The 27,078-nt window shown below is 41.2% G+C and overlaps 1 protein-coding gene across 1 annotated transcript in view; it reads right to left on the bottom strand.

Moving 5' to 3' along the window:
- IQGAP3 (IQ motif containing GTPase activating protein 3) overlaps window positions 1–22,710 on the bottom strand; it is a 158,035-nt gene extending 135,325 nt beyond the window's left edge. Inside the window, exons 1-6 of the mRNA XM_069218034.1 lie at window positions 22,484–22,710; window positions 7,312–7,399; window positions 6,255–6,411; window positions 4,584–4,661; window positions 3,721–3,797; window positions 786–853 (exon numbers count right to left, since the gene is read on the bottom strand). Coding sequence (XP_069074135.1) covers window positions 786–853; window positions 3,721–3,797; window positions 4,584–4,661; window positions 6,255–6,411; window positions 7,312–7,399; window positions 22,484–22,514 — 499 coding nt within the window. The 5' untranslated portion in view covers window positions 22,515–22,710. The remainder of the gene's footprint in view (window positions 1–785; window positions 854–3,720; window positions 3,798–4,583; window positions 4,662–6,254; window positions 6,412–7,311; window positions 7,400–22,483) is intronic.
- Between the last annotated feature and the right edge of the window lie 4,368 nt (window positions 22,711–27,078).

The following is a 27,078-nucleotide window of genomic DNA, read 5'->3' as shown; positions in this document are numbered from 1 at the left end:
GACAGGAATTTCAAACACAGTTAACTAGATTAAAAAAAAGTCATTTAGTCGAGCAAAATAACCGAGCAGGGCACATTTAACCAGCTTAAGGAATCAGCTTGTAAGGCAAGATTTCAAACTTTTGGACACTACATACATTATGGGAGCCTCAAAGTGACATCCAAATACCACACAAAGGCTTCCATTTAATAGTTTGTATTGTAGTTACACGAGAAGAACTATTTGTCATAAAGGGGTTGAATAAAGAAATCCATCTCACAGTTTAGAAATTGAAAGCCACTGGCATATTTTTTGAGTCTGAATTGAAAGTTTTCCAAATATTAGTCCGAAAAAAAAAAAAAAAAAAAACAATTGGAGGAAAGTAACATGTTTACGAAGACTCAACCCCACCATTCAGTCTACACTTAGAACGATTCATGGGTTAAATGAATGTGTGGTAATTTGATCTAACAACTTGCCTTAGGGGACGCTGGACTTTGGAACAGTAAAAATGACTAGTTCTAATCCAGTCTAAGCAGCGGTAGGGAAGGTTTTGGATTTAAAAATCCTACAGGAGCCCAACAACGCACCCTCTAAAGCAAGTCGATGTAACGACTTGCGAGTTAAATGAAGGCGTGGTAACGTTGGGGTAGTGACTGCGGGGTATAGGATGTTCCTCATTTACACCCACAAGGAATGAGAAACGCAAAATATACTAGACTACAACGTAAATCCATCAACCTTATCAGAAACCATCACCCTTATGTTTGGTGTGCCCTTCATCAAAGGCAGATCTATGGTCTTACCTGTAAAATTCACTTTTCCGTACAAGTCCTGTATTTGTGGAGCCAAACCAAGCTTAAACAAGAATAAACTGAAATAAAAAATAATTAGGCTATTAATCAATTGAACAACACCTTCACAACTTACCAGAATTCTACGGGAAGCCTTCAACAGTAGTAATAACTTATCAAATGTAATGAAGGAAAAATGTATGCCTGGGATTTCCTTGTACTACATGTATTTCCTTAGTTGTCCTTTTCATTTCTTAACACAGGAATTACAGAAATCATTTAAAGTCACTGATGTTTCATCCCCATTTTGAATTTTGTTATTAACCACTCTGATACATTACCAGTCAGTAACATATTTAAACAATACACAAAATGAATATCTGTCCAGTAATTTACAAATATGACATCAATTTTTTATTTTGTCATAGACTTTCATACACTAAACAATCTGGTTTACTTCCTTTGTCTGGTCCTAAACAGAAAACTGGTCTTAAAAAAAAAAAAATCCTATACTTTCAACATGTCTTCCAGGTCAACATAGGTCCAAAATGACAACATGGGAAGAGAACAGATCCTGTCCATAGCTTGTGCTGTAGCCATTATAAACCCCTTGGTATTCTAAATTTTACCTTCATTTCAATTAAGAGAAAGCCTGCTCTGCTATTTGATAAGAAATATCAAAGTGTATTACAACTGTATTTGGATTATACATGGTTTCATAACAATGCAAAACTTCTATAGACATTTCAGTGTAAATGTCCCTTTTGCATTCTGATCAATGTGGATAGTTAACGGGAAAATGTATTATTTAAAGACTCAAATAAAAAAAGTGGGACCATTCCAATAAAATGAGAAAAAAAAAAAAAAACATTGCTTACATAGTAATTCACTGTATTTAATGAGTGCACAAAACATTGTAAATAGAAGAAATTGGAAAACGAGCAAAATGAATGGAGATCATTTGAAAAGAATCATACACTCTGGTCAATAGGGTAACTGGTCTTAAAACCCAACTCTGAGGATTCCCAAAATATTAAATCAGACACCACATCTCCTATTCTTAGCATTTCAAAAACAGCTGCTCTACTACAACCATACTTTCCACATATTTCTAACTTAAACTGGACAACATAAGACCAGAGTCAAATTGAATCAAAACCAACAAAAAGTGCTGCTCAACCATTGATGAATATGGTTTTAATGCACAGAAAAGATCTTCAAATGAATTAAACAAAGTGCTTCAGAAAATGTTTAATGAATAGTAGATTTGGTAACAATTGTTAAAAATAAAAAGCTGCATTCTATTAAAACAGGCAAGATTGGAAAGCTCTGCTGAAGAGCACTGGATTTAGCATTGCCGGAATGTCAAATGTTGTCAGACTGGTGCCACATGAGGACTCTAGAATAATCCAAAATGAGCATTTGTAGCACATTATATAAAGCACTACCACTTTACTGGTGCTAGTGATAACTGATCAATTAATATGACAGCTATTCGAGATCAGAGGGCTTTTGTTGAATGGTGCTTGCACGATACTGGATCAACATCCTTTTGAGAGACGACCAGGAAAGCAATGTGTGTATTAACAACATTAAAGATGAGAAACATCAAAAGAAAAGCAAAGAGATAAGAATTAGGAATTCACACAAAAAAAGGAGCTTATAGGGTGAAGGTTGCTGGTGGACTGAATAACTATGCCGTTTTCTGGAAGAGAAACCTGTGGTAACTGCAGAATACATACATTTACCACAGCATTAAAAAAATACCAATTAAGGAAATGGTGGTATTGTTATTCATAGCCAAGTAAATTACAATGTGGGTTATAAAAATTACTTTAATTACTCAAGGATATACTTTGGCAGAAATATTAGTTACAAAATATAAAAACACTGAAAAGGGAGTGTTAAGAATGGAGTTGATTCAAACAACCTTACATTCCCAACTACGAACCAGACGTAAAATGATGCTCAACACACAATTAAATAAGTTATGGAGAACCAAATAACCTGTTTGCAAACAATACATGACTTCAAAGTTTGACATTGCATGTTTGTAATGGACAGATTTACTATTTTCTGTTGACACGACAGACTTAGCAATAAAGGAAAAACATAGGCTAGCATTGCCACCTCTACGCATGTTTTCATAAAACCATTTCCACAATCCTTGACATTCCAGTTAAACATCATTCGAGAGATTTATTCGAACAATTGGATTCCCAGAAAGCACCAAGATGAACTACCAAATATCATGAAATTGAGACATGAAAGCCCAGATCTAGAAGCACTGAATTCTACCAACATGGCTTGGGAAATGGCCTTGAAGTGAAAAACTGATATTTTTATTTAACGAAGGAGGAGGAAAACCTACCAGTTATGCTAAAAGCTGTAGCTCTATATGAAGAATTTGTTTTGAGGGAACAAAGTAACATAACCAAATACTATTTTTAATTTGACTACTGACCTTGATTTCTAAACTAGCGAAGAATATCTGGATGCAGTTTCACTCAATTAAACATGACCAGGTGTTGCTGTATCTAGATTTTCCAGATTCAGAAACACAAGACGTAATGTCATCAGCCAGACTATGCAGTCCAAAAATCATCTTTGGAACTTGCTGCAGTGCAGTCTGGCCACACTCTACAACAGGCCATCTTAAACGCAAATGAGCGTGTTATGCACAGGTGCTAAATATCTGTTTTAAACCCCAAGGAATAGGGAACCCATGCATCATTCCACCTGGTAAATCCAACTCCACACAGTTAGTCTGTGGGGCTTACCTCTTTATAGGAGAGCCTATGTGTTTTGATACTGGTTGGAAACAAATTCTGGCCACCATGAGTGTTTATGAAATGTAAGTATCAGAAAAAGCTGAGTTCCTCTCAAGAAAAATCTAGTTGTAATTGAGCCTAGTCCTCTGGAATCTGCATGCGAACAGAGATCTCACCTTAAAGCGTGAATACAGTAGACAGCACGAGGCATGTTTTTCTTATCATAGATGTCTGTGGTTTCCGGCTGAAAAATCTATTAAAAAAAATAAAATAATAAGTGGAAAGCAAAAAAGGCATGGATTCTAACAGAAAGTGCGCCTAAATCCTAGAAAACAACCGAGCCTACTTTTAATATCATAAGTTACATGAAAGCGTAACAAATTGCTACCTAGCAGAGAGAACAAAAATATATAGGAACTTTTCTTCTGGCTAGCGCAAGCTTACACAAGTATTGCTGGGTCTTATCCTCTTTTTTTGACTTACCAATGGAAAACAGCACAACTCTGGTTGGGAGAGTGGCTTTAGGTAGATAATGTGTACCAATTCAAAGAAACCCATTATCACATATACAGTCGCATTGGTGTATTTCCATTTAGCTCAATCTGAAATTCAACATGTGAATCAACAGATGTATCAATAAAGACTACATATGCATGTTGAACCCTTCAATATTTGATGTGAACATGGACAGCTCATCTCCCAATCCCGTCACACTTCCTGAACTTTACTAAAACTCCTCCACGGCACACTATTTAGACACAGCCAGGCTTCATGTAGTCCAATACACAGGACTGCAAAAGCACATAAAAAAAAATAAAAAAACAACTGTGGATCTAGAGTTGCCAACATGTCTGTGCATTTAAAAATACTATGACGTGAACACATCCCATTTCTTCATTTGGAAGTCGTTAAAATCAAATCAATAAGCAGAGTGAATATCAAGCACCAAAGGATACATTTTCAAAAAAATAAACAATATGTTGCAGCCATTAACAAATATTAAAGTAGTAACTTGGATCAAATTCCAACTGTGTATTACCGAAGGAAGGCCGATATGGTTCATAGCACTGCGCCAGTGGTTGACATTATCGGTATGTCGAAAATGAAGGCCTGTTGCCTAAAAAAAGATAACACATTAGATTGCATTTTTCAATCACAGACAACAGCTTAAACAGGCGTCCAACACATTTATTCAACAAAACATGACATAATGCTGTCTAATGTTACATCTTGCTTGGATGTCTCACCTTAAACTAATTTGCAAACTTAATCTCATCTACATTGCCAATGGGTGCATCTTCTGCTCTGCACCAAAATCCCATTTTCAGTGAGAACATATAAATTGTGTGGATGAATTGCTAAAATTAATCCTTGCCATTGGCAATTGCTCTAAGTCCCATCCAGTCTCTTGATTTTTGTGTTCACTATGCCACTACAGACAGGAACCAACCATCCATCCATCCATCCATCCTGCACCAATGTGATTAGGTAAGTCCATAGAAAGGAAAAAAATAAAAAACAGGTCAACTGGTTATATCCAGAAGAAGCCAGCAGATTGAGCAAGTGATCTTTTAGAGGCCAGAGGCGATTTAAAAACAATTAAAAGGGCAGGACTTATTTCTCAGATAGGGTGTTGCAGTTCTGGTGCTCACTGGATTAGTAAAAGACTTTGATGCTCACACAAGAGAGAAGAGAGGGTTTTGTGGTTTCTTAGATTACACTTGATGGACTCTGCAGCAGAATCCAAAATGGAGGAGGAATAGGTGGTTGCTATTTCTCATTTGATGGGAAAGCCCACCTTAGAAGGTTCGTCGAGGTATGCGATCACTGTAATGTGCCAGAGGATGCTGTACTCAACAAGCGTACCCGAAAACGCTAAGTCTAGCCAGTATCACTGGCTCTGTAATAGAAGCACTACAAAACACAGTATGCCCGAGAACAGTTTAAAAGCAAAACTTGGCTTGAGCAGGAAAGATGGGTACAATGTATGCAGCCAGTACAGTATTTACAGCAACACAGTTAATAATAAGACATAACTGAAAAAAAAAAATGAAAGAAAAAAAAAAAGAAGTATTAGGCAGAATGTAATTTTCAAATTTTGAACATTTTATTCTGTAACTTGAAACTGACTGGAATGATTAAATTAAAACTGTATTCCATTTACTGATTTTGGTCAACAAAGATATTGTGATGCATTTATTGATTAGAGCTGTAAGCTAGTATTTCCCTTTTTACCTTATAAACAAAGTAGAGTCGATGATTAAAGGTAATGCGTTGTTTTTCTCCTAAGGCACTTATTCTGATTGTTTTACCCAGGTTTCAAAGGACTGTACGTGGTGTCCTCCTTTATAGGGAGGAGTCACAGAAGAGGTTTCAATGGAAGACAGCTCATCGGGTAAGTGCATTTGGTGCACTGTATGGGGAATGCATTGCTACCAGTCTATTTTGTTTTTATTTATAAATACACGCAGATAAATGGTAATCTAGCTTATACACAAATGTGACTGCACATTTTGATCCTTAAACAGGTTGTCTGCTCCTTTCACACGGTTCCTTTTGTCGCTAGGCAGGATGTTAAATGTGACAACCAATCACACTTATGTTATGTTCTTACTTCTAGCATGCATTGATATCTCTTCACTCCGATTTAAGCACTTTAGTCTAAGTTTAATTCCAGGTGTTTAGGTAAGTACATCTAAACATCATTTACCTTATATCGCAGCTGCTCACTGTCATAGATCTTTTTAAGAGGTACAATATCTGGTGCAAAGAAGTGGCCAAGCTTTGCCAAGATGACTCCATTCCGCAAGCTTTCTTCCAGCTCAGTTGGTGGGGGCAATTCTTCATTCAAACAAGCCTCCATCCAGCTGTCCAAAGGAATTAGGCATCATACACTGGTTTTTAACAATCTTCCAACAACTTTATTAGAATTTAAGGAAGATGAGCAGGAAGACTTATAAAAACAAAGACACACTTATAGAAACTTTTTTAAAGCATTTCCTGAATGAAAAACATGCTTCTTATACAATCAACTAAATAAAATATTCAAATGGACAATGTCTATTTTTATAACCCTGAAGTCATTCCATGCTTTGAACCGGCACTCAACCTTCACTGCTCTTTCATATAACTCTAACCCAATTGTGTCCAGTACATTTTAACATGCACTGAAGAAAAACACAAGCGCTTTTATGACAGAGGAAGTGGACTATAAAATAAAGTGTTTTTCTTTCAAAATATGTTATAGAAAATATGGGACATGGTTTATTCTTAGATTCAGAATCCACTTCTCAGAAAAAAAGCATTGATAATCAATGGGAGGCAAAGATATCTGGAAATAATATTACTCACTTAAATAGATTCATAAAAATGAGAGTGGTCTACATTTACAGGGCACAATGTTTATGCTCTACTCGGTCAGTTGTCAGAGATGATATTCCTAGGAAAACATTGCCTGGGTCGCATAATAATGGTAGGAGATCATAGATCAATCACTAAGAAGACGGTACAGTGGTGGAACAGAAAAATACGTTTCAGTAGCCATGAGAAAAAAAATTATGAACAGCATACAATTGTAAATTACCACTTGGGCTTAAAACAAATGGTTGATTCACAGGCCGACAAAAAAATGCAGAGTGTGGGGATTTTACAAATACTGGATTCTACCAAGAACACTTTTAGAATACCTGGAGCATTCCACAATTACTAAGCACAGGACAAAATCCTCAGGAAAATAAAACATCAACCACTGTAAGTACTGCACAAACCGTTTAGCTTCTTCTAGGTGACAGAGGTACTGATAAGCAATATTTTGCCTCCTCTGCTCATCCATCTCATCTGCTGTGAGGCGCTCATCTAAAAAAGAGAAACAGAAGATGACAAATTTAACAAACATTTGCAATGCAGTCGGTCTCGCATTTATGAAAGCTATAGGCATTGAAAATGGCATTTCTTTTTACTTTTGTTTTTTTGTGTGCAGTGGAGTGATGATATTTGCATAGCACTACTGCCATTCGTATGACCTTGCTGCACTGAAGGAGCAGAAAATGGTAAATAGGTTATGAGAGAGGGGAGACAAGAGTAATATGCTGGCTGAAAAAAAAAAAAAAAAAAAAAAACACATCCTGGAAAAAAGCAAACAATCATAGGAACGCAAGAATAAGTTAAGTATGTGGAATGTAAGCAGGAACATGGTAACGTTAACGCTTTTACACTTAGAACAGTAAATGTTGCAGGTTTTTGTCAGTCAACATATTATAACGTGCACGAAGCAGGGAAAGGGTGAGGTACCACAGGCTCTCACTAGGTGTCCCTTGGGACCTATTTCGGCCACATAATGTACTGCACCCTGCAATGCTGAATTGAACCCATCCGATTACTTTTGAGCGGTGTGCTGAAAAATGAAGCTCTGTGCCCATTTTGATAAAAGTTTACGCTGTTTATTCAGGTTGAGGGAGCAGAGAGGGGTAACATGCTGGCTGAAAAAATAAATATGAGGTCGCACTATATGAAACTTCACGTCCTCATGTAAAGAACACAGACACCACAAAGAAACAGCAGCATGCCCAAAAAAATGGAAGAGGAAGAAACAACATACGTTCACGCAGTGCGAAGGGGCAAGGCAAAAGTAGCGTGTCACACTAAGGTATATTGCCGATCATGCAATTGTCCAGGTAACAGGGTCAGTCTCCAAGGTGGAAACAAAGCAGCCTCATGGCGGGAGAAACGTGAAGCATTTCCCTACTAAATCAAGGGAATTTTGAAAGGTAGGTCAAGGAACGAATGAAAGTGATCGGCGTGAAATGGGTGTGGTGAAAGCCCACAGATGTAGATTACAACATGCCGAGAGACCGCATTGGTGCGTTGCCTAGGCTCAACCTAAATATCAAAACATTAGCAGTAAATTGGACTGACAAAATGAAAATAACCCTTTAAAAGACATACATGCGCACTTTTTTTTTTTTTTTACTTTCTACAACATAAAATACCCTGGACTGACATTTTTTCTATTTTCAGACAATGATTACAGACCACGATGGCTTTGGTCAACAAATTCTAAAATACAGAGATCTCTAAAGCACTATGAGACAGTACAAATGATAGATGCACACTAAACATATGCTGGTAATAGAATGCAACCAAAACTGCACTGCAGCAACATTAATCACGAAATTGGCAAAGCAACCCGATCAAATCATATGGACTTGGTTCAATGAAAAATACTACATCTATTTTGCTGATTCGAACACACACAAAAAGTAGAACTTTTGGTAGTTTCCCATAACACCAGGAGCATGGAGTATCCGTAGAATGGACAAAAACGGTGGATCGCTAAGTAATACACTGAAAACTATGCCAGGGTAAATGACAAGTCGGCTAACCCTTTAGTTGTTAAAACCTGCGCCTGTTGATCGTTCAGAGCTTGGAATTGATTTGATTAGACCTGCTCATGCTCCAATAAGGAGGGAAGCTGTTAGGACGGAAAAGTCACCCTCAGCCCCCACATGGTGATGGACATGCATCGCTGCCCATCGTTCATCAGCTGCATGGTTATCTGAACACCTGGTAATCATTTTTGGTCAATGGTGAACACAGAATGTGTGTGTGCACCATAATCTAGGCCTGTCTTATGGCAATGTGGTCTTGTTAGACTGGGGGTGAGGCTCGGGACACGAGAACAGGGGTGGCAGCATACCATTTTGTAATCAGTTGTGTGAAATGGCATCTTCACCTGTTTCACAGAAGTGGTGTCTACTGGCCCACTCCTTTAAAGTTCCTCTGCTGTATACTTAACTCATGCTTTAGCCTGCATGGACTGTGTAGCACTGGGCAGTGATACTTGAGTGCACATACTGGGATGAATGTGTGTGTGGTACCCTCTACAGACACACACACACACACACAAAAATGGAGGTCTGTGGGTTCCATGTTGGAAACACAGGACCTGGAGAGGCTAGTAGGAGGTGTGGATTGCAACCAAAAGACAGGAGATGTGGATTGCGGACATTCGTAGGGGCTGGGGCCCACACTGGAGAATATGAAGTAGAACAGTTTCTGCGCACATCTTTGATTCCAGGAAGAGTTACTAGTCAGGGGGCCTTTGCTCAGTGTCAGGGAGATGGTGTGACTGATCACATTGGCGCTGAGGGCCACAGGCCTCGAAAAATCATAATAAAATGTTACTAGACCTGTAGGTCAAGTAACTTGAATAATCTACACTACCATAACTAATGTACTTGACCCATAAACAGGCCTCAATTTGTGTGATCCTAGGCAAGTATGTTAGTTTACAGAGTCGCCTTTTTCTTCATTCTCAGGGGTGTACCTTAAAATTTGTGAGCACAGCATTTCTGCTGAACAAAAAAAACTTCTATGCTTCATTAAATAGACTAAACGTTTGCACCACGTATACAAATATTCTAGCCCACCTAGAGGGGGACACATGATCCATTACTTGCCTCTTAGTTTACTAATAGCATTGCTACCAGGGCAGGAGGGTTTATGTTTAAACACATACTTTTAATAAGTATATCGCCAAGGGATGACATTGTCACAAACACTTTTTCCCATAGACACAGAATGGGTAAAAACCTTTGCTGCATCTGGCCCTAAAAGTAAGGTGTTCTGATCCATTTTCACCCTATTAAAGTGTTTTTCATCACACAGAGGTACAAACAATAGGATTCCACAACCACTGAAATATATTTTGAAATGTTTGTACAGATGACTTAGATATTTAGATGTGTGTTAGGAAAAAAAAAAAAACACATCTGACAAAATCCTGGAATTCTGCAGTCAGAAGGAAAATTAATTGTAAGACAAACTGATTTTTGACCTCAGTCTCTAAACTCAGAGCAAATGTGACAATTACAAGATTTAAAAGGGCTCCTTCACTTTCTAAATGAACAGAACACATGTTCTATGTCAGCTCATCAGAAGGGAGGAGTAAGTCCTAAAAATAGCTCGACCTCATAAAATATGACTGGCCATAGCGTGTGGGTGAGTAGAATCTTCGAGGACTGGACCAGGAAATCTTGATAGAGAGGAAGGCTCAGGCCTTTGAACTTATAGGAGGCATAATTCAGTGGCGGCTGGCATCCAGGTGTGATCCCCAGTTACACCTTTGGCCTGTGGGGTGGGTCAGTCTGAACTAGATCCACTTTGCAGTGGCAGATTGTCCTTTTGGCAAAGGGCAGTGAAGAGGAGAGAGCATTTCAAAAGGAGCTGGCAACCGTAACCCGAATTTCAAACAGAGACAAAATCACATTTGTGTCTGAAACTGGCCTATAAATGTGGAAGTATGAGTTCCACACTTTGTTCAACAGCACTATTCATTCAGAGAAGAGCACCAAGACTTTTACCTACTCAAACCAAGACTAGGAGATCAATGTCTGCTACTTCCTCTGCTGGGTGAGGGGATACCACCCAGGAGTAAAGACCACTTGCCTTGAGCACCAGCCTTCTGTCTGCCTGCCACGACCAGTGGACCATGTGAAGAGGAGGAGGAGGAGGACACCTGGAGGGAATAAGGCTCAGTGTAGATCCAGCTGAGTGGTTACCTGTGAGGTAAATCAGACTCTCGGTCAGGACTGTTGCTGCAGCACTAGTCAGCCGTTCCCTTACATCAGGTGTGGGTTGCTGAAAAGGGAGGGCTGTCGCCTGCATGTAGACCCAGCCAGTGACCAATATGCGCCAAGAGGAGGGCTGCAGTGAAAGCAGGACTGCTGCTTGGGCCAGTCATGTCCAGGCTGCTGCTAGAACAAATACTGATGGAGGGAAACACGTCCAACACGGGCCGTCCAGAGACTGAAGAAAGGCAGACGCATCATCAGAAAAGTGTCCGAGACCAGAGCCCACCAACATGCACCCAGGTCCTCCTGCACTTGCCGACTTCCATCTGGTCAAATAGGACTGTTTGGGGCCGGCAGACCTGCTTGAGACTCACACAAACTTGGTACTTCGCACTATTAAAGTTGACACTTAATGCCAAACTTAGGTTGTGTTCTGTGGGTTCTAGGGTGAGCTGCACCAGGAGTCCAGTATCGAAAGTGGAATAACCAGCCTCACAAGACTGGGATTAGTAGACTGTGGAAATTATTTTGTGTGTTGACTCCTAAGCTTTGTGTGCTCACATTAAAATACTCAATGGTCATAAAAACAAGAATTTGGATGGACATCCGTATTCCTCACACCTACTCCCCCCTCAAACTGCCTGGCCATTTGACTGCTCAACCAGCACTACCTCTGAATCAAGAGCTGAAAGGGGTAGTACATGACCCACTTACCAAGGAACCGTAGTGGGTCAGCCCTCTGACATCTGAAGTAAAATGCCTTCACCTCCCCCACCCCCAACTCCTGCTTGCACCAAGACCCCTCTGCAAGGGGTTTTGACAGAGGTTTACACCATATTAGTGGTGGATTACTAAATCAAACAGCTGGTATTGGAAGTGGTTGATAATGCTGAGTTGGATGTTTTAATTAACTTTTTAGAAGAAGAGGTGTTTCATAGGTAGGATATTCGCTAATGCTTGTTCTTGGGCAACACAATGCACAGTTTATCTGTCAAAATGTGTACTTTCATTTGAGTTTGGCATAAAGGTACAAGAGGATTCCAGTTCATCACCCAGAGGCCAATGAACCAGTTCAATGCTTCAATCAATTTATTAGAAGGCCCAATTCGCAGTACAAGGCAGGATAACCTTTAATAAAAAGTGCACTGAAAAACAATGTTGGCCCGTAGGACAAAGCTCAATACCCTAACAGGTTTTCCCCCACACCCAATGAATTGCTCAAAATGCAGAAACTGGGTCACGCCGTACACCAAAGTGTTTGATGGGGAAAGTGAGGGGCTCATGAGTTATTGAATCAATGATGGAAGGGTTGTGTGTGAGTGCAAGTCAAACAGTTGAGGAGCACAAAAGCAAGAAAAGGAGTTACTTGAAAAGAAGACAGGGGAACACCACCTGAAAAGCTGCCTAGTGTTGGTGTTTTTGGGTTCAACCGGCGGTACACATGGTGTGATTTAATAGATTGCACGTACGTTTTTTTTTTCCATCAATTTTTCTCATGTGTAGGTATTATTTAACACCACTGAGTCCTGATGGACTTCTGACTGCCACTACAGGCCGAAACGTTGACATTACCTTCTCATTTGACAAGCTGAATTGAAAGTCCATGATATTGCTTGAACTGGGACTGAAAACCAGGCAATTATTGTGCAGAACCGTGTCATTGGAGGGTTAAACTCCTCCCTGGATCTGTAGTTGGGATTCAATCTTATGATCTAGAGGGGTTATATACAGTGTTGTTTATGAAATGGACATTTGTTGGAATTGTTGTACATTTTTTGGAACTTCCTGAATCCTATGGAGTAATATATTGGATTTTAACAGTACGGAGTGGTCTTATTCATTAATTGAAGACTGGATAATATGTACGCATACTATAGCTAAATAATTCCTCTAGGAGCATTTTTAAGTGAGACATTGTCTGTACCCAGTTCCTAGGGGAATACTGGGTTGCCCCTAAATGTGTTTACTTTTAGAAAGTGGGCATTTCTCTGTACTTATAAATCTAGTGTTTTGCAGCCAGATTCCAAGCCACATCTGAGGCAGAGTGACAGCTCCACTTGGTGCATACTTTCCAGACAGCCATCACACAACAGGAGGCTGGCTGTGACAGAAAAGACCTCTGCATACCGATAGTCTTCCTGGGCTGGGGAGGTTCATTCACATCTACGTGTAAATAGTCTCTGTCCTGCCTCACACAATGAGCCGATTACCCCCTACTGATGTCTGGAGACAGGGCAGGGCAGGGTTGAGAGGGTGTTGTGCTTCATTTGAAAGGGTCCCTTTGAAAATAGCCCCTGAATAAAGGCATTTTTGAGTATACGTAGAGGCTCTGACCCCAAGATTCAGAGAGCACTTTTGGAACTGGGACTGTGCCTGTCAGAGGGACTGCACAAAGGACTCATCTGGACTGCTCTTCTGTGGTTGACTGCTACCTGACACTGCTTGGTGGCCGTAAGGATTTCCTGGATCGCTTTTCTGCTTGTTGCCCTGCTGCCAAAGCACTGCAGTGCTGCCAGGGAAGATTGCCTTCTGGATTACTGGAGGTTGTACTAGTCCACCTGCCTACTGCAGACTGCCTTGTGTCTCCTCCCCCTCCCCACCCCCCCCTTCTTCATAACAGCTTCATAACCCCTTGGTTCAAAGCGTGTCTCAGCACTTTGTCCCCGGAGAAGTGTGTGGTGAGCGCTTCAGTTTAGGTTCTCTTTTGTCCCAAAAGCTAGCACGTGGCGAGAGCTTTATAATCCAGCGCATGATGAGCGCTTTTAGAAGAGTAGCACACATTAGACGCCTTACTTCGTCCCTGCACTGTGCCCGTGGAGTTGGGATCGGTGTGTCAAGCTCGCATGTCACATTGCCCGGATACCGTAGGCCTCGCCTGCCTGATTCCTTGTGGACTTAAGAGAAACCCCAAGGAATTGGTGTTTCCACCCGGACCAGGCACCCAGGGTAATAACCATTGGAAACCCCCACGGCGAAGAGACTTTGCTGTGTGGCCCGCATCATAACCCCATGAACAGGGGAGGGCGCCCTTCTTTGCAAAATCCCTCTAGTGGGGCCAGGCCACCATGAAGGACAAGGCAAGCGGAGCCCAGGACAAGAGGAAATGCCAGGTTTGTGCACCCACACCCACCTGGGGAACTAGGAAGGTTGGCCCAAACCCAAAGGCCCGCTGGTATCTGCACTGATGTCAATCCTTCTCCCCAAGTGGCACTCTGAGGAGACTCAAGCGCACTCCCCTCACGCTACAGAAGAGCTTGCCAGCATTTAACCTGCACACCTCAGATGTTTCAGCAGATACCATGTACGTCTGTGGGACGCCACCCTTGGAAATCGTGCACATGAGAAGTCGCAGAGTGTGTGCCCCCCACAGTGTTTGAGCCATACCTCGGTTGTTTGCTCCGTGGCTCGTTGTTGTTGTCAGGTCTGAAACAGACACCCCGTTCAGCACCAGACTGGTTTGTGTTGCATTTAGGGACCGATTTCTGTACTCTAGATAACAGGCATGCAGGAGCTCCTGGACCCCGCATGTCTCAAGTGCATTTGCTATACCAAATGTTCCAAGGATTACCATGATCCTGCTAATAGCAGCGAGGAGTGCTGGGACCTATGTTTTAAGAAGTATATCCATATGCTTGTCCCTTACCTACTTTACATTACTGGCACTAATGCGGTAATTCCTGTGCCTTACTCATTACATGCTGCATTTAATGCTTGGATGGATGCATGTTTTTATACCTTATACTGGTCAGGAAAACGAGTACTATTTCAGGGGCTGTGTGAGACGCACAGTAATGTTTCCTTTCGTTATGTTTTGCAATATAATAGTAATTCTTTTATTGTACGCATTATGGTTTTTTTGACAATAGCCCAGTTGGCAAAGTGACTAATGATTTATGTTTTTGTCTATGGATTATGTATAATATATTTTATATAACATTGTGTGGAGTCTCTTATGTGGTTTGTTTATTGTGTCACTGGTGTGTGTGTGTGTACGTGTTACACAAAGACTTTACACATCGCCTCTGATATATGCATGCCCGCTCTGGCCAAGCTACAGGCGGGGGAGGAGGGATGGTGGCAGGGGTTATCTTGGGTGTATCCAACCTGCCTGGCTGAGGTGCGTAGCCTAGCCAACCAGAACCCCCATTTCTAACACCCACCGCCTTTGGTATGCTACTGCAGCTTCCAAGAAACCGGGCGAGCTGCCACTGCTTCGCAAATCACCAATGAATACCACCCTTGGAGCAGAGGAGCTGCTTCCCTGCATCTGCAGGCAAACGAAGAACTGTGAGGACCCAGGACCATTAGGCCAGGCATCATCACTGGACCAGAGCCACCTAGCCAGAGGAAAGTGGGCCACCAGCATCAATATGGTTCCCAAGCGCTTCAGAGATGAAGCTCACCTTCAGTTCGGCCACTATGCTTGCAGCCTCTTTCTGCAGGCCCCTTCCAACCGCGAGTATCGCCTGCACAGGAACCTGAAGCCAAAAAACACCACTGCACAAGAGCCCCACAGTCAGAGAAGAAGTGGGCCAACGGTGTCCCCATGTGCCCGAGGATCTCAAGGGATGAGCTCCTCTGTGAGTTCCGCCAGACTGGCCACCCAGTACCTGCTTGCAGCCTCTTTCTGACCGCACTGCTCTCGACTCAAGTGAATGAGACACCTTATGCCCTAACACACCTGGAGGCTCAAGAGTCCCCCGAAGTGAACTGTTGGTGTGGCCTTTTACCTTTCCCCATACCTTAACTGCAGAAGATGGGTCCTGTAAGTCAATGCCAAGTACCCATATCCCGTATATGTTCTTCCCCAATAGGATAACATTACTGCTCCACACATTGCACTGTCAACTTTTGAAAACAGTGACATTCATAACTTTAAAAGTACTCATTTGATTCTGATGGTCCTGGTATCAACATTTATATAAAAGTACGTGTTATTTTTTAAAAACTGGTGTCGCGTTTCTGTTTTGAGTGCGTGTCTTGCTTACTGCCTTTGAGTGTGCAATACATGCTTAGCACTAACCTCTAATATGCCTGAATGCTCACCCACAGTATCACAAAAAAGAGCATCTGGGGTGTAATTTGTGCCTTTGTAATTCCTCTGGCGTTTGCTTGGACTCTTTACAGTGTACCTCTTTTTGGTCCACTATATAAAGAGCCAGCTTCCTACACTACACAGATGCTATTTTATAAGAGGAGGTTTCTAATTCCTGTTGTTTCGTGTAAAGTGACAATATTGACTAAAAGCAATTGCTGGTCTTGACCTACAAAAATAGGTACTCTCGCTTCCATTTGTTAAATATTCATAGGGCTAAGATCAACATTGTCCAATACGAAAATGCCCTTCTTTATGTCAAACCACATTGCTTAGTAGAGCTTACCAAGTCTAATCAGAATCTCTTATGAATGATAAATTAGTAAATGTATTCATAGCTACATCCTTTCAACACATTACTTCTGATTGGAAGACAACATGGAATGTATCTTTCCGATCATGGTACATCAAACTCAAATTAAGGTTTGGCAAATTCAGTCACTGCTCAAATTATAGGAGGGGATCCCCCGACTACTGCCCAACACAGTGATCCCAAACTTCAACCACTACAGAATAACTCAGCATTGGCCTAATGAACGCACATGAAATATTGCTGCAGATCAAGGGGACCGATACAACCAAAGCCACTCACAATGGACAGACCAGAGGCTACCCCCTCTTAAACGAGCACTGACCACACAAAGGTCTCATAGAAACATTTCATACTTCCCATAAAGGCTGCCACCATGTCAAAAGTGCCCCTCATCTCTCCATAGTCCCTCTCTCACATACTTTTCATTCGTTTTAAAGCACCGGTAAAGGCTGGCTTTGCTAATCCACTCAGCTATCCACAACAGGCATACTAAACTTATGCGCTACTTTACAGCGAGTCAAAAATGCCACTGGGCAAAACAAAATCTCCCTCTTTCAGGAAAATTAATCACAACAGTTATCTTGATATTTTTATTGTTGCCCGACAGCTGGAACTCTGATAAGGTGCTTTTAAATTGTAAGTTATTGCTAAACACAGCCCCCCAAGCCGGTCGTGAGTGACCCCGTTATATACAGAGTCCCATTTTTATGGTGTTTAGGATGACTTGGGAGGTGTGGATGTCCTGTATATGAGACGGCTTTGTCGGTGGTTACGCTGGATAGGTATTTGAGATGTCAGTGTGTCCTATACTACTTGTAAATTCAGCCATCTAGTCGATAACTGGGATCTTGGGTCAGGCTTAAGTAGGAACTCTGCTTATCTAATCTTTTTATCTGCTGTTAACCTACACAAGTCCTAAAGTGCTCGTAAAATTAAGGAATAACTTAGTCTGTGACTGTCCGAATCTAAAAGGTGTCATCTCTGTTCACAACCGACTAGGTTACCCAAACGGGACCAAAACTTCTAGAAGGCATTTTTGACCGAAGCTCTGGATGCACATGAAATGTAGAGGAACGAAATATTTGAACACATTAGTTACAGCACATCTAAACACTGCTGTCATACTCCTAATATTACACTCTTCTAAGCAGGTCGTTACACCAGAAATAACAGTAACAGTTCTAGGCAATGTTGTTATACTTTTAATAGGAATACCGAGGCATTTGCTATTCAAACTTCCATACTTCCACGTCCGTGCGTCCCTACAGGATGCTGAATTTTTAAATATGTTTATTGTAATGTTTCATTATAACAGTGCACCAAACACAAGCCTTTGGAATTAAGTTAACAAGTTATATATTTACTAATGACAAGGAGCAGCCAAACACGAGTACTCAATCTATTCTCCATTTTCAAAAAAATAAAAAAATTTAAAAAAGGATTTTTTTTTAAAAACAGCTTACTGATGGAAAGACAAGCTACTACATTCTGTACTTCAGGCACTCTCTCGTGAGTTTTACTTTGAGAACCATGTTTTCCAGGGTGTCTTCTCTTGCTTTTCATGTCTAGTTTTCTCCTTGCACCTTGTTTCTCTTCCAATCTCGAAACAAGAGCAGAACCGGGGCCTCAGCCACTGGTCGGCCACTCAGATGGGTTACCAAAGTCAGTCAGTTTCCAGTACATACCTGTGTATCCCTATTCACACACAAATGGACTATTCAAATAATATGTGTCATGGCTGCCTCAAACAAAGCACCACAACCTTTTCAATCTAGTATTCTAGGCAAGTCTGCACATTCATCTGTAACGGAGCACTACTTCATGTCTCTTAATCACAGGGACACAGGGGTGTGGAATTCCTATACCCCCCACAGGACATAGTGTTTGGGGTCAAGGACAACAAGTTTTCATGTTTATTTTGTGCTTGGGACAAGAAGGCCCAAACCACCAGTATACAGTCCATTATGGATAAGGGAAAGAAGTTGTCTGAATGTCCATGTTATTGCTATTGGAACTTGTACTTATGGTTCATTAATGCAACGCCTTTATTATTAGGGTGTGCGCTATAAGTAAATAATTAAGCTAGGACTGCACTACTGACAGTGGTTCCTGTATATAAAAATGTGTGCACTGATTTGCAAAGTTTGACAATATGAAGCTATGAATATGCTCCCAGAATGCTATTTGTTCTGAGGCAAATACTTAAAGAAGCTTGAAATCAAGATGGATTAGCTGCTTGCAAATCAAAATGTTCCCAAGAAATGTAACTGGGGAAAAAAAAAAAAAAGTTTTGTTAAACAACTGTGGAATTTTAGGTATTATTTCTTTGAAATATCATTTAGTACAATATTTTCATGCATTCCAGTATTTGCAAAAAAAAATCATAATGGAAACTCAGTGTAACCAGTTTCAACAGGATTATGGAAAGCATGAAAATAAACAAGCATTGGCAAAACCAGTAGGTCGACATTAGTGGTCAGCTTTTTGTTTTGTCAATGCGTGTCTTGTTTTGACATAGTTTTTGTAAAACTTAATTGTTGTGAGAGCTGCTGGGTCCTAACAACCAGAACAAGTTTTGGCAAAAAATCAAACATTTTTTTTTATCTCAAAAAGCACACATTTCCACAACAGGTGCTGGTACTGAACAAAATTACTTTGTGTGCTGATACATTCTGCTCTTTCACAAGAAGTGTGTCAATAGAGAAAAATAAGTTTAATAAAAACCAAAGGTCTTGGTTAATGCCAGACCTAACTAGGGGTCCATTTCTTAAAGAGCATCATAAAAGTGCAACCATAGCATATGTCCTTGCACTAGTGCAGATTTAAGCCTTTCATTAATTCACAAGAATTTACCTACGCTTGCAAGGAAACTGTACTCCTGGAAAATATTTATGAACTGCATTTTAGCGCAAGCGAATATAGATGTGTAGATTTGCTCACACGAAAATCTGTTGAGCATTTACAAGTTCACTTTCCCGTCTTCACTTTTTCCCCCCAGTACTGGAAGAAGTTTTGTCAGGAGTAAATTTCCAACATTTCTTAGTATGGGAAAGGATTTGAGAAGAGCTGGGGAAAACCCCTAAAACATTAGGTTTGCGCAGACTCAAATGGGCATACCAACCCTGAAACTGTTGCTTCCCACTAGCTCCAGCCTCAGTATGTAGATCTGCTGAAAAGTGGCAAAATAAGGGTATTGCTACTATTCAAACCTTACTATAGTATAAGCCCCTGCATAATCAGAGGGGCCATTATCAGAGCTCTTATATAGTGAGATTGCTGCCATAATTTGTCGCCGCACTACATGGCACCACTGGGACAAGTGGATTTTTTTTTAAACAGGACAAGTAGATCTATAAAGCAACGTGCCCCATTGACAAGTAGACAATTTAATACATTCTGCACGCCCTGACCACAGGTGCAAAGAGGCCCACCAGCACTTATTTTAGCTTGGTTACAGTTAGCAGGAGTCTAACACCTTAATCCCAAAAGCCATCGAGGAAACAAAGACATTCATCTTGTAACTTCAGAAGAAGGCAGAAGGATGAGGATCTTTGGGGTGAATGTTACACGATGCGGTTCATAGCAGGCACATTTACCCTCCGTGCTGTTTTCTGAAGGAGTCAATCCTCCCCCGGGAAGGCATGAAAATTTTGCCACCAAGCTAACACTGAATTCACCTGCTATCTTGAAAACAATGAACTTCTTCATTCCACCCAAATGGGCTTCAGAGCCTTGCACAGCACTGAATCAGCCCTTCTTACAGTAACTGAGTCAGCTCGCCAGCTCTTAGACCGAGGGTCGCACGTAGCCATCATTTTGCTTGACCTAAGCGCAGCATTCAACACTGTCGACCATGATCTTCTCTGTTTGAGACTATCGGATATAGGAGTAGGAGGTTCTGCCCTTTCTTGGCTCTCCTCCTTCCTTAAAGATAGATCTTTCCAAGTCTTGGACCGTACCTTTTTTTCTGGTCTTTTCCCTTTGGCATGTGGAGTTCCCCAGGGCTCGTCCCTCAGCCCTACCCTTTTTAACGTTTACTTGTCACCTTTAGCTAGGTAATTGCCCCTCACAATCTGTCTCTGGTAACCTATGCAGATGACACCCAGTTAGTGGTGTCTCTTTCCAGTTCTGGAGACTCGCCAGTGACTAATCTCTCTCGCTGCATGAGTGATATTGCCAATTGGATGACTGAGTCCAAACTCAAGTTTAACGATGGAAAATCGGAAGTCCTGGTCCTTGGTAACGGTCCCCCGCTCACCCTCTTCCCTCTCTCTCAGACGCCTTTAGGTCTCTTCCTCCCCCTAAATCCCAGGTTAAAACTCTAGGTGTGATGCTTGACCCCCGGCTTACCATGGATTCCCAAGCCAGTAAAACCTCCTCTACCTGTTTTGGTCTCTTGCGCATGTTTAGAAAGATTCTTACCCTTCTCCCTCCTACAGCCAGAAGAATTCTTATTCAAGCCCTAATTCTTTCCCGCTTGGACTACGGAAACTCTTTGTTCCTTAGTTCCCCTCTTTATGTTATAAAGAAGCTGCCGAGAGTACAAAATGCATCTGCCAGGCTTCTTACCCACTCCTCAAAATACGCTTCCGCTAAACTGGCTATCTCCACCCTCCACTGGCTCCCCGTTAAAGAAAGGATTCAGTTTAAATCTCTCTGCATTGTTCATAGGGCCTTACATGGCAAAGGCCCCATTTACCTGAGGAAACGTATTTTCCTGCACACTCCCTCCAGGAGCCTCCGCTCCTCCTCTCTTAGGTATGCACAAGTCTCTCGCTTTAAGAGAGCCTGGGGTAACAACTCCTTTTCCAGTAAGGCCTCCCACCTTTGGAACACCCTTCCTATGGAGCTCTGTTTTGAACCCTCCGAGCGCCTCTTTAGAAAAAAGCTTAAAACTTTTTTATTCTGTAATTAATACCGACTCTCCCTCCTACTCGTGTTTCGTTGCTTTTAGCGCTGGGATGCCTTCGGGTCGCCATGCGCTTTATAAATTCTAAAAACAAAACTAAGTGTATTATCCAACTGAGTTATCTTCCCACTTGATGGATATATTTGGATCCATACAGCAGGTGCCTAAGACCCCATTGATATTTTACAACGCTGCCTGAAACCAATTAATTAAACCAGGACAGATTTAATATTATCTTCGTTCATACAGCCAATTTCTTGGGGGAAAAAAATAAAAAAAGATACATTTTATGAACTGATTGTCATGCTCTGCTCCGGACTCGGTTTATTTTGCTGACTCACCCCGACCCCAATTTATGCTAGCTACGAAGATTGTTTTTGTTCCATTTCCTAACACTGCAGATAGCATTACAATTGGATTTTGAGTTGTTTGTTTTGTATTCCATGTTTGCTAAACAGAACCTAAGAAGCCCCCGATTACTTCACAAGCAGCAACGTTTCGCAAAAGAAACAAATAAGAGAAACATCAATATAGCTCCACAAGAGATGCTACAAAACTATAAACATGACAAGTTACTAGAGGCAGGCTCAAAACAATCAGACGGTTTAATATGAAAACTACAACTCAGCACAGTTATTTTCTGTCTAAGTCACTAACACAAATTTGCTCTGGACACCGTCAAGCTTTCCACGAGAAATGGATGGCTTCTCCATGGTTGTCAAACTTTGTTCTGGACAGTATCAGCGTTTCACTACGGAACTGTCACATAGTGCATAGGGTATTGCCAGCTCATATTTTCAGTAATAAAATGTTAAGGGAATAAGTCCACCTGCCCCTCGCCCACAATCATTCCCCCCTACCATATTTACACATTATCCACGTTACCAAACCACTGCCGGTACCCTACACTTGTTTAGTGCGTGTACATCAAAAAATATATATAAAATAAGAGCCCCACCCGACGGGGGGTTGCTCTATGTCCTCTGACGGCATATCTCCTATACGTCAACTCGCCCAAATCAAATAGCAGGCTCCAGAATATATGTCTTACCTCCAGTCTCCCGAGTTTGGACCTTAAACATTTTCGCGTCTCCTCTGTCCAATTCTAAACTATCTCCATTGAAGTATGTGAGGGAATGTAATCAGAAGGCTAGTTTAAACTGATAGGCTGAGAGCGGATTGCAGGCGGGCCTTCGCGACTGTCCTTCCCAGGGAGCCCTGTTATTGGTTAGAAGCGGTGACCGGCCCAGAAAAACACGACACGCCTATCCTCACAGAACCCGCCACTGCCTCAGCAGCGGAAGTGACCGCTTGTTGCTCCGGAAGATATAGCCCCGTTCGTTGCACGTGAACCGCGCTTTGCTTCTGCTGACATGTAGTACACGCGAGTGCCCTTGTTAGTGGTGGCGCGTAGGCAGACCGGCTGGGCCGACAGCAACATTAGTTCTGTGTGGAGAAAGCTAGCTGCTATTTGGGGGAGAAAGTGAAAACAGAACAGGGACCCGGTGGGCCTGACGGATATGCCTGATGACCGTGGTTGTGAAACGGGGGCGCTAGTTAGGGTAGTCTCTCTCTCTCGCACTCTAATAATTATGATGAAGAATGATGCTGATCTACACGTCCATTATTTAGCAAATCGCATTGTAAAAATAGCAGCTCTGGTTGTTTCAAACTTTGCATTTCTTTTCAGTACGTTTGTGCTGGTATAATGGGCGAAAGTGAGACTTTAATGCTGTTGTTTCACGTAAACAAACATCACTAAATCTTCCAGGTAGAGAGGCCTCCGTAAATGCTTTGTTTGAAACTATTCTGTTTATTAAGAACGCATATTAACAGGGAGGGTACAAGTGCTAAAAAAAATGCATCGGCAAAGCCAGTAGGTATCGCCTAAGTGAGAGCTATTGGCTTTGCCAATGTTTTTTAGCCACGTTTTACACCAGTTTGGCTGCTATTCAGGTTGGCTAAGAGGTAGTGGCGTAAAGTGTAGTGTATTGGAGAGGCAGAGAGTGGATTCGTACAGAGTGGCGTACAGTGAACTGGTGTAAAGTGCATTGGTTTAGTGTGTTGCAGAGTATACTGGTGTAGAAGGCAATGGTGTAGATTAAAGATGCATAGTAGAGTGCAGAGTAGAGTGGCATAGAGAGGTGCAGAGTAGAGTGACATAATGAAGTAGAGTACAGAGGGGCGTAAAGTACATTGGCATAGTATGCAGTAGTGCAGAATACAGTGTTGTAGATTGCAGTGTTGCAGAGTTGAGTACAGTGATATAAGGTGCAGTGATGTAGATTAGCATGCAGTGGGATGGAGTAGTTTATAATAAAGTTCAGTGGTGTAGATTGCATTGGCATAGAGTGTTGCAGAGTGCAGTGGCGTAGCATGTAGCGGCATATAATTCAACAGCGAACAATACAGCATTGTAGAATACAGTGGTATAGATTAGAGTGGCAGAGAGAACAATGGTGTAAAGTGTCATGCAACTGGAGTGCTCCAGAGTACAGTGATGCCGATTAGAGCGCATTGGCAAAGTGTGCTGTAGTGTCCAGTAAAGTGGCTGAGATTGCAATGTTGCAGAGTAGAGTGTCAGAGTGTAGTGCTGTAAAGTGGTGCAGAGTATATTGTTTCAAAGTAGAGATGAGTGGTTCAGGAAAGAGTGCACATGTGTATAATAGTGTGGTGTAGAGTAGATTAGAATGAAATACGGTGGATTGACGTAGAGTGGAGTGATACTGTGCAGTGGCTTAGAATGGAGTTGTGAAGAATAGCCTGGAGTGTAGTAGAGTGCTGTGATGTGGAGTGGTACAGAGTAGAGTTGAGTTGTGTAGATGGAGTATGCAGAGTATGGTAGAAGACAGTCATTACAGACAACACATTTTCAATTGAAATTATCATTATATTTGTACAGCCATGCAGTTTTACCAATAAGACTATACAGTACACAAACAGTAATGTGTGGAGATGACCTCGTGTATTTATTTGTTTTGATCATATTAAAGTTTTTGTTTCCAACACACTAAAAGATCTGCTTCATTTGTGCTTTCTCAATTCTGATATATTCTGAAATAACAGTTCATTTACATGTTGTGTGCTAGAAAAATACCCCTTCCTACCCCTCGTCTCCAGCAATATTGTCACATAAATCCTCTCACTTTGAAGTCGGAGAAAGAAAAGTAAACACTAAGCTCTCTCAGAGGACAGAACCTGACATTTGACCTCAGTCTTTGAATGCACAGCAGATTTACAGAAAGGAGCACTTGTGTAAGCATACAAGAGAGGTAGTGTGGAAAGGCTCTGCTCCCTGGGAGGGACAAATCTAAGCTGGAAAGCCTAAAAAATATACAGCCAGCAAATAGAAACCAGAAAATGTGAGTTACGAACCACAAAGCCAACCGTAAGCAACGGGCAGAATGCATTAGCAGGGGAGATTTCTGAATGTCCCCAAGATGTCTTAAGCAAACCAGACAGTTACACACTCTGATAGGCTTTGACCTAAAAAGTGGTGGGATTAATTTGCTTATATAATGACATCCCATGCAGTGACATCGTGGGAAGTGATGTCATACCTTATGTAAAAGGATTCGCCTACCTTACAGCCATAGCTGAAATACTGTAGTATAAGAATGTAAATGTATGTATACAATGTTTGAATGCATAGCTAAACTAGGCATACACAGGAACCAGCAAGGTTGATACTTTGAGACCAGCCTTAATGTAGTAGGGGGGTAGCTTGATATTTTTTCCCTGGCTGTCAGGGCTTAGCATACTTTCTTCTTATGCTGATAAATTATTCCCCTTTCTTGGTGTATGGGCGTACAACAACTCTCTGTCTGTGAAGCTGATTAGTCCTTTTTATAATTAATCAATCACACAAAGTTATAAACCAATTCGTCTGGCTTATACTATGAGCGCTAAAATATATATTTTTTAAAAGCCTGCTGCAATAACAAAACAAAAATAGTTGCTTTCTGTATTCCGTGCATCCAGGAAATACAAAATGTAATGTGTGATGATTCAGTGTATTTTTAAGATGCAAAATAGTCCTTCAGGCATTACAGTACAAACACTCCACAAGAGACAAACTTATACTTTAAACAGCAATAGATAGAGGTGAAAGAGAAATATTCTTCGAGTTGAGTTTAAGCCCGCTTTGTATATATATTTTAAATAATTGGTAACAGTGAATCTTGCAAACAGCTGAGATGTCAAGCCAGAACAAAAAACAGCACATGCCCAAAGAATCTCTCTAAAGGGTTTCTTCATATTTGGCATTTGTGGGGCACGTATAATACTGATGACAAGCAAGTATTGTGTTTGGCTACCTTAGTGCCTGCTCTCCTTTTTCCGATACATAGGTCAAGTCTCAGGTCAGGAAATTCTGATAGTATATGCACACAGTTTTAAAGGCATGCTTTGATCAGCCACCCAAACTTGTGAACATTATCAAATGACCCACATACACAGGTCAAGGTTATCATCATACCTCAAAGGTTATTGGTCGGGAGGGGCAAGAATATACCCCTTCCCCCACTGAGACAAATTGAGCGATGAAATAGTACTGCAGCAATTGACAGACAGCCCCTTCAGTTCCTCCTATAAACACAACAGAAGCATGATGGATGTACATGCAGAACAGTGGGTCACTGAGCAGTAGGTGGGGTTTACTGGGACTGGTAGTGAATGGATATAATAGCATAGAGCTTCCATAACAGGTAGAAAAACAGAGATGGACAAACACAGAACCATGCAGAAAAGTACAATGCCTAAGTCATAAACATATGTACACAAAGAAGACTGAAAAATATACACTAAAATACAGACACACGCATACGAGGATGTACATATGAACAGTCAGATATGTACAGTGATATACTGTACATACGTGCATACATAGACACATTCATGTGTAGAAAACATGTTTGTACATACAGAAAGACATTTACTGCAAGGCAGGCAGATAAATATACCTAAAATTCAGATGTGCATGCATACAAACTTAAACAGATAAATACATAAGCTCCCTACTTATATATAGAGGGACAAATTAATTGAGGGAAATGAAACATACAGATACAAGATATAGATGAACAGATGGAAGAATTGGTATATATTGTATATTTCATAAATGTATGTATATAATTAAATGTGTGTGTAGTGCTTTGTGCACATGTAGGCATGCAGGGGCGTAATGTATCTATATTTGTATCTGTGCGTTGTGCTGATGTGTGTGTAGTACATTTTCTCAGGACTCTGCCAGTTCCACATTTGGTAAGGATAGTACCAATCTCATTAAAAGGAGCTATCTGTCTATGCTGCTCACCCACATCTGTTTGGCCTCCTTCGTCACTTCGTGAAAGTGTCCTTCCATGGATCAGACTCCACTCTTAATCTACATCTACAACTGGAAGCTCTGTAAAAAATCAGCATTGTTGGTATACAGGCCAGAAGCAACACACATGCTCGCTTAAACAGAAATTGCACAAACCCACTGGCTCAAACAGCATACCATTCCATACAGGACAAAGAAATGCATTTTCAAGCTCTTTGTTTCCATGTGGAGTGCATGGCTGTGACTTGCGAGCCACTCTTGTCTACTATTTGAAATATGACCATTGCTTTATTACTCCAAATCTACAGTCATTGGCTCAGGCG

The sequence above is a fragment of the Pleurodeles waltl genome, chromosome 12 (genome assembly GCF_031143425.1).
Source record: "Pleurodeles waltl isolate 20211129_DDA chromosome 12, aPleWal1.hap1.20221129, whole genome shotgun sequence".
In the NCBI taxonomy this organism is placed as follows: domain Eukaryota; kingdom Metazoa; phylum Chordata; class Amphibia; order Caudata; family Salamandridae; genus Pleurodeles; species Pleurodeles waltl.
This window is presented reverse-complemented; position numbering and strand designations above follow the sequence as displayed.